The sequence below is a fragment of the Penaeus vannamei genome, chromosome 3 (genome assembly GCF_042767895.1).
Source record: "Penaeus vannamei isolate JL-2024 chromosome 3, ASM4276789v1, whole genome shotgun sequence".
NCBI classification, from domain to species: Eukaryota; Metazoa; Arthropoda; class Malacostraca; order Decapoda; family Penaeidae; genus Penaeus; species Penaeus vannamei.
The window spans coordinates 20,132,075-20,139,574 of record NC_091551.1 but is presented as its reverse complement, the minus strand read 5'-3'; the positions used below and the strand labels follow the sequence as shown (position 1 = coordinate 20,139,574).

The following is a 7,500-nucleotide window of genomic DNA, read 5'->3' as shown; positions in this document are numbered from 1 at the left end:
ACACCATCAGATGGTTGTGTGGAATACTTTGATGTGCAATATCCAAAAAAGTGTTAACCTTTGCCTCTCATCAATGACTATACTATTGTTATATCATTTTAAATGAAATTCCCTTTAGTCTTAATTGTACTAATTCCTTTGAGAGCAGTGTTCTATGGAACATACATTCTCATTACAAACAATAATGACGATTTCAGCAGGAATAGATAAAGAGGGTATGATAGATACAAAGGACATGATAGGGCAAATATGATTTTTTTTAATGTAATAAAAAAATTGAATGTAATCATATTACATAGTAACAAGTACATGGAATTGATAGAACAATCAAAGTTTTTTAGGTAGAAGTTAAAATAATGCCTAACTTCTGTTACAGGCCTTGCACTCACAGGTATGAGAGGAGAGTGCTGTTTGGTGGAGAAGCATATTGAAGACATGCCAGATTTGAGTAATGAGTAGATATTGGAACTTTTGTACTTTCCTGGTTTTTCTTTCTGTGTTCTTCCCTCTTAGAATTGTTGAAAAGATTTGAAAACCATTATTATGTTGTGTGTGGTATATACATCTGTCAGACTAGGAAGTCAGTAGATGGATTTGCCTCTTGGCATGAACTCTCTCCTCAAGAGTATTTGGAGATACCTTTATCTGTCTAAAAGGGCCAAACTGTATGTCTTCAAGGCCTAGATGCTGCTAGTTTTGCTTAATGAATGTAAAACCTAGATGCTATCCCATGTCTTGAAGACTTACTTGTCTTAATGGCTTTTGTGACAGCTCTTTTTCCCAGATCAGATTCCAGGACCATGTATCCAGCCAGTGGATACACCGTGAGACTGGTATAGCATCTGGTATTTGCATGATCCAATACTGCCAACTCAGGCTCTATGAGCACCTTCCCATTAGATGACCCTGCCCACTGGGTTGGTTTCTCCCCAAGACAACCCTGGGTGAAGGAAACCCATAGGATTACCTAGGAAGTCATGGCCTAGGCTGATTGGCCATATCTATCATGAGGAGTTATAGATGGACCTTTCCAGTGGCTTGCCATGAGGGACCCTTGTGGATGGAAAATAACATTGGACATGGCTCTGTGCTGTCGCCTGCATTAACCCTCACTGATTGAGTTTACAAGTTACCATGGTAGTCTGTGGAAGAGTGATGTATCTTATGGGTTTTATGTTATCAGAACAAATTTGATAGTTGTTGCTGGGACATACGAGACATATCAGAAAAATTACAACCTCCTAGAGATTTATACTTGGAAATACTTTTCTAACATTTTTTTTTTATTACAATAGAAGTATCAGAAAAAAAAATGTTTTACTACCTAAACATTATCTTATCCTAACTTATGTATCTCTTTAACCAGAGGAGCCCAATCTCTTTGCATTCCTTTGGACCACTTCTTGTGTCATCAACCCAACCCATGTTATTCTTCCTAATCTAGTGTAGTCTAGTCTATATATTTCCTAAACTAAGGAGGCTATTCCTTGGAGGTCACCTGTAGGGTCCCTTTGCAATAAGCCTAATGCCAGTTTGAAAATTTGTTGTTGAGCATCAAGCCCAATATTGTTCTTAGTTTAATAAAATGGAAGGGAATATGGTATATAATGGAATTTAGTTCAGTTGTTTGTGGTAATTTCTAAGCAGGGGTGTGTGCACAAGTTAGAACAATTTCTGATAATTAATTTTTGAAGAAAAGTTTCTCAGTATTTTTTTTTCCTCCTAGAAATAAAATGAAATTTGTCAGCTTTGTTGTTTGGTATTGATTATACTCTCCACTTTGAAGATACATAAGCTAGTTTCTGATTTAATCCTACATGTAATGTCCCTATTGGGTTTAATTAAAGTTTTTGTAGGCACTCTCACTACAGTCTCTGGGGGTGTCATTGGCCATTATTCCAGTCAGTGTATTTTAAATGTCATTTACCTGTGATCAGGATTATACGGTTCCAGGACTGAGATTATTTCTGCTCACACTGAAAAACCTTGTTATTATCATATTTGCCATTACTCTTTTATTCCATAATATCTAGAGGCCAGGTTATAGCATATCTATTCATATGGCCTTTAATTCAAATCTGGTACTGAGTTACTTGCTTTCCCTCAGACCCTCTGCAGAAATTGGAAATCCTTAACAAAGTGCAGATAATAAGACTAGACACCATAGTCTTACAATACAGTAGATAGTGTAGCACCAAGATTACCTGCTGATCACAGCTGAATGTTACTTTACAATGTCTGTTGGCTGGTGTAGCTACCTTGGGAATATGGGCCCGTGATTTATGTTATTATTGGCTACACTAGTGCTCAAGAACATTTCTTAAATCAGTTTCTGTAAAGTTGCTCACTCTATGCAACAGTCTTTAAGTATTTTCCAATAAAGTTAAAGCTATTGATACAACAAATTCTCAAGTAATATTTTATTTAATTTATGATAGCAGGTTCAGATTCAACTCTCAGTTATTGTATTACCTTGTAGGTATTTTTTTTATTATTATTATTATTTTTTATGTTATGAGTTAATCTAATACTATTTCACTCTTTTATATTTTGTGTTAAAAACTTATATATATTACATGTAGAATGTATATGGAAAGAGGAATTAAGTAATGATTGAAATGTTTTTAGTCATTTGGTATGTTCCTAACATAACTTCTCACATATAAATATATACATATATATATAATTTTATTGCTCTTATTTTTTTCAGGTTGTTATAGTGTACTGTGTTTGTAATGGCAAAGTTCAATAAGGTACAAAAGAAGAGAACTCAAAATGGTAAGCATTTCCACCAGGAAAAGACAAAGGCAAGTCAGTTCAAAAAAGTAAAATTTAAAGGGGGAAATACTCAAAATGGGAACCAAACAAATGCTGATATTAAGTCACCGGATTCCATGATTAGAAAAACCCAGGAGGTTCATTTAAGTGAAACGGATGCTAGTGAAACTTTAAATGGTGATGGTAAAACACAGAATGGAGCAATTGAGAACCACAGTAGGGAGAAGAAAACCAGTAAAAAAAAATGCAAGTGGAGGGAAAACTTGAAGAAGAAGAAAATGAGGGCCAATGGTAGCATTCCAGTTATAAACACTACAACGAAAAGGACCCTTGAGGATGACCATGAAGCCTCAGGACCCTTGAAGCGGAAGAAGGAGGATGGAATTCAGAATGGCTCCACAGCTGATAGCAGTGCAAGCAATCCTAAAGAACCTGTCAAAACGGGCAAACAATTCTCGTCAAATTGGATGCAATTAAAGATGGTAAGGTCTTTTTTTCTCTTTCCTGCGAGTCTGCAATCATCCGTTCTCTTTTTTTTTTTTCTTTTCTCCTCCCCCACCACCACTGCTCCTTTTCTTCTTCTTCTTCTTCTTCTTCTTCTTCTTCTTCTTCTTCTTCTTCTTCTTCTTCTTCTTCTTCTTCTTCTTCTTCTTCTTCTTCTTCTTCTTCTTCTTCTTCTTCTTCTTCTTCTTCTTCTTCTTCTTCTTCTTCTTCTTCTTCTTCTTCCTCCTCCTCCTCCTCCTCCTCCTTCTTCTCCTCCTCCTCCTCCTTCTCCTTCTCCTCCTCCTTCTCCTTCTCCTCCTCCTTCTCCTTCTCCTCCTCCTTCTCCTCCTCCTTCTCCTCCTCCTCCTCCTTCTCCTTCTCCTTCTCCATCTCTTTCTCCTTCTCTTCTTCTTCTTCTCCTTCTCTTTCTCCATCTCTTTCTCTTTCTCCTCCTCCTCTTTCCCCTTCTCCTCCTCTTTCCCCTTCTCCTCTCTTTCCCCTTCTCCTCTCTTTCCCCTTCTCCTCCTCTTCCTCTCCCTTCTCCTCCTCTTTCCCCTCCTCCTCCTCCTCCACCTCTACCTCTTCCTCTTCCTCTACCTCTACCTCTACCTCTACCTCTTCCTCTTCCTCTTCCTCTTCCTCTACCTCTACCTCTACCTCTTCCTCTTCCTCTTCCTCTACCTCTACCTCTACCTCCTCCTCCTCCTCCTCCTCCTCCTCCTCCTCCTCCTCCTCCTCCTCCTCCTCCTCCTCTTTCTCATCCTCCTCCTTCTCCTCCTCCCTCCTTCCTCCTCCTTCTCCTCCTTCTCCTCCTCCTCCTCCTCCTCCTCCTCCTCCTCCTCCTCCTCCTCCTCCTCCTCCTCCTCCTCCTCTTCATCCAACTCCTCCTCCTCCATTTCCCCCACCTCCAGCTCCTCCTCCTCCTCCAGCTCCTCCTCCTCCTCCAGCTCCTCCTCCTCCTCCAGCTCCTCCTCCAGCTCCTCCTCCTCCTCCAGCTCCTCCTCCAGCTCCAGCTCCTCCTCCTCCTCCAGCTCCAGCTCCTCCTCCAGCTCCAGCTCCTACTCCTCCTCCAGCTCCTCCTCCTCCTCCTCCTCTTCATCCTTCTCCTCCTCCTCCTCCTCCTCCTCCTCCTCCTCCTCCTCCTCCTCTTCCTCTCCTCCTCCTCTCCTCCTCTCCCCCTGCTCTCCCACTCCTCTCCCCCTCATTGTGGAAATATATAGCATGCATTTAAAATGTGAATGAATTTTAATTCTGTTATCAAAACTTTCAGATTCTTTATCAATGCAGTTGAATTAAAAATCGTACCCCATTGCACCTTCTTTCAGATCTTAGAGAAACAGCACAAGGCATCCAATCCACATGGCATTTCTAGAGAAAAGAAAGACCATAACCGAAAGAAAATGGCTGCTGGGGATGGTAAGAGAAAAGAGCCAGTACCCAAGGAAAAGCCGGACATTTGGTTTGACAATGTGGACCCCTTGTTGCTTGAAAGTGAGAATGAAAATAACAATTCCATAGACGGAGGTAGAAGCAAGCACAAGGATGACGGAACTTTGGAGAATGGCGATGCAGCTGCACCTGTGAAGAAAACAAATGAAGAGTAGGCATTAGCAGTTTTTGTATTTAGTTAAGATATATATATATATATTTTTAAAATTCTCACTGTCTTATCATTTGAATTCTTTTGTTATTTTTATTTTCTGGTGTCAGGAAGTTATTTAATTTTTTTTTTTTTTTTTGCTCTTACAGGTTGACTCAAGTTATTGCCATGGATTGTGAAATGGTTGGGGTAGGGATGGACGGCAAAGAATCCATTCTAGCAAGAGTTTCCATTGTGAATCACAGTGGGAAAGTGCTCTATGATAAATATGTCAAGCCTTTGGAAAAAGTTACTGACTACAGGACACAGATCTCTGGGATTCGTCATTGTGATTTAGAGAAAGGTGGGATCTTATGTCTTTATATTATGATTATTGTTATTATAACTATTAGTAGTCTATATATATATTTTTTAGTGTGTTTTCTTTTTACTGTGTAGTCAAATTGATAATTGTTATCGTGTCCCAAAAATTCTTTGGTTATTTGCAAAAAGAAAATAGGCTTCACATTTTCAAGTTATTTGCACATCAGAAGAAAAGCTAAACTGTATGAACTATATATTTGCAGTGAAAATTATTATGAAATATTCTAGTATATATAATTTCATTATGAAGGGGGATTCTGCCTAAAAAAACATTTATGTATGACATATTTGCTGTATAATCTCTGTATTTACTTTTCGTAGGTGAGGACTTCAAAACCGTTCAGAAAGAAGTGGCAGATTTGCTCAAAGGAAAAGTCCTAGTAGGTCATGCTCTGAAAAATGACCTAAAAGTCCTCTTCTTGTCTCATCCTCGTACACGTATCAGGGATACTTCAAAGTAAGTGATGAGTGTTCTGCCTTGTCAGGATATTTCATTATTCAGTACATTTGTGTGATAGGGGAACAGCACTGTTACTACTTAGGATGGAATAAGTTTTATAAACAAATTTTGTATGTGTCAAAAGGAAACAGATTTCTTGTGTTATGAGGAAGAAAAACTTTGCATCCTCAGTGTTTTCATATGGACCCTATTTTTAGATTTATTTATTTGTTATTATTATTATTTTGATCATTATTCTCTAATTTGTTAGTATTCTTTGCCTTTTTTGTATATTTTTTTATATATATTTTTTGATTTACTATGTAATTTGGAATAATATACTTTCCTTATCTTCCAACAGATACAAAGGTTTCCGGCGCTTGTTCAAAGGTTCAACTCCTTCCCTGAAAAACTTGACGGAGAAATTGATTGGTGTCAAAATCCAGCATGGAGAACATAGCTCGGTAAGGGGTTTAGAAATCTGTAAAGGAAATTAATGTTTTTTAGGCGTTTTTGGTGTCAGAAGTGTGATAGTCAAAGAAATTAAAATTGAAATTTTAAATGGACCTATTTGATTTCCATCTATCATTATCATTAAAGAATATTTGTTTTATTGTCTTCTCTTGGGCGTTTTTGCTATTCTTGAGCTATACTAATATTATTTAGCTCTTATACATTCTTATGATATGGTTGCCATCCTTCGCTTTTTTCTTTTTTTTGTCATTGTTTTATTAATTATGTTGTATGGTGATGAGACATTAAAAATGATAATTATTGATAAATTAATAAATTGTAAATATAGGAAGTGTCACCCTTACTAAAAAACAGTATTTGCTCGATTCACTTGCAGATATTCCAAGTGAGTGTAAATTTTGATGTTCTTGCAGCATATACTTCTTGTCAGAATGCCCTTGGTATGATGTTCCCTCTTCCCCACGCATCTCATTTTAGGATGTACTCTTTATTAACGTTCAACTCTCTCCTTTCAGGTTCAGGACGCCCAGGCTGCCATGCGACTGTACACAGCTTTCCGCAGAGAGTGGGAGAACAGCAAGAAGCAGTTTAACAAGAAGAAAACTGCTGCTGTTAAAGATAAATCAAAAGACAAGGAATTAGAAGTGGATGCTGATGCAGAGTAGACAAACTAGTTTCTGTTAATATCAATTTCCATTATGATTTCAGAATAAAGTATATCCATATGTCTTTTTTATATGTATAACATTAAGGAGATTCTTTTAATGCTATTACTCAATAATGAGATAATGATTATGAAGAATCAGTATATTTACTTTACTGCCTGGAAAAATATATAGCAACAGAGGGCAGAGATACACAATGTTTACAGCAAGGTATGCTATATGCAACTCATTAAGCGAACTTCATCAGTTAATGTAACCTGAGAGTGTCAAATTGCACGAAATGATTACTTTACAGATGTAACAAGTTTAAAGGGATTAGAAGCTGCAATGTCTGAATATTAAACTTTGGTCATTTACAGATCAGGGAAGCCTTAAGTCTTCCATTTCATTAAGATGATGGGTGAAATCTGTTAAGTATTTGGTTATTATTGTTTTCTAATGGCAGTTTTATGTGGGAATATTTTATTTTTGAGAGGGGATATATACATATGTAAACATGTATTCTTTATTTGTGTGTGTTTGTGGAGGGGGGGGGGTGCATGCGTGCGTGTATACAAGAGATGTATCTGATTGGTTTCTTCTTTCTTCTTTTATAGGGTTTTAAGACTTTTGTATAGTCTATAACCCATGGATCCTTTTTCTTTTCTTTCCTTTTTTCTTATAATTCTCTCTATTAGTTGAGCTTTTTCAAGAAGATT

At 37.5% G+C, this 7,500-nt stretch overlaps 1 protein-coding gene across 5 annotated transcripts in view; it reads left to right on the top strand.

Annotated features, from left to right (window-relative positions):
- The window catches only part of LOC113819152 (uncharacterized), an 8,736-nt gene extending 1,870 nt beyond the window's left edge, over positions 1-6,866 (top strand). For 4 of the 5 annotated variants that reach the window (XM_027371389.2, XM_070142068.1, XM_070142076.1 and 1 more), the window contains 6 exons: positions 2,711-3,260; positions 4,587-4,861; positions 5,011-5,204; positions 5,546-5,681; positions 6,025-6,127; positions 6,653-6,866. In XM_027371389.2, coding sequence (XP_027227190.2) covers positions 2,736-3,260; positions 4,587-4,861; positions 5,011-5,204; positions 5,546-5,681; positions 6,025-6,127; positions 6,653-6,802 — 1,383 coding nt within the window. In that variant the 5' untranslated portion in view covers positions 2,711-2,735 and the 3' untranslated portion in view covers positions 6,803-6,866. Of the gene's footprint in view, positions 1-376; positions 449-2,710; positions 3,261-4,586; positions 4,862-5,010; positions 5,205-5,545; positions 5,682-6,024; positions 6,128-6,652 lie in introns of those variants that run through there. The other variant, XM_027371391.2, reaches the window with a different exon arrangement.
- Positions 6,867-7,500: the final 634 nt, after the last annotated feature.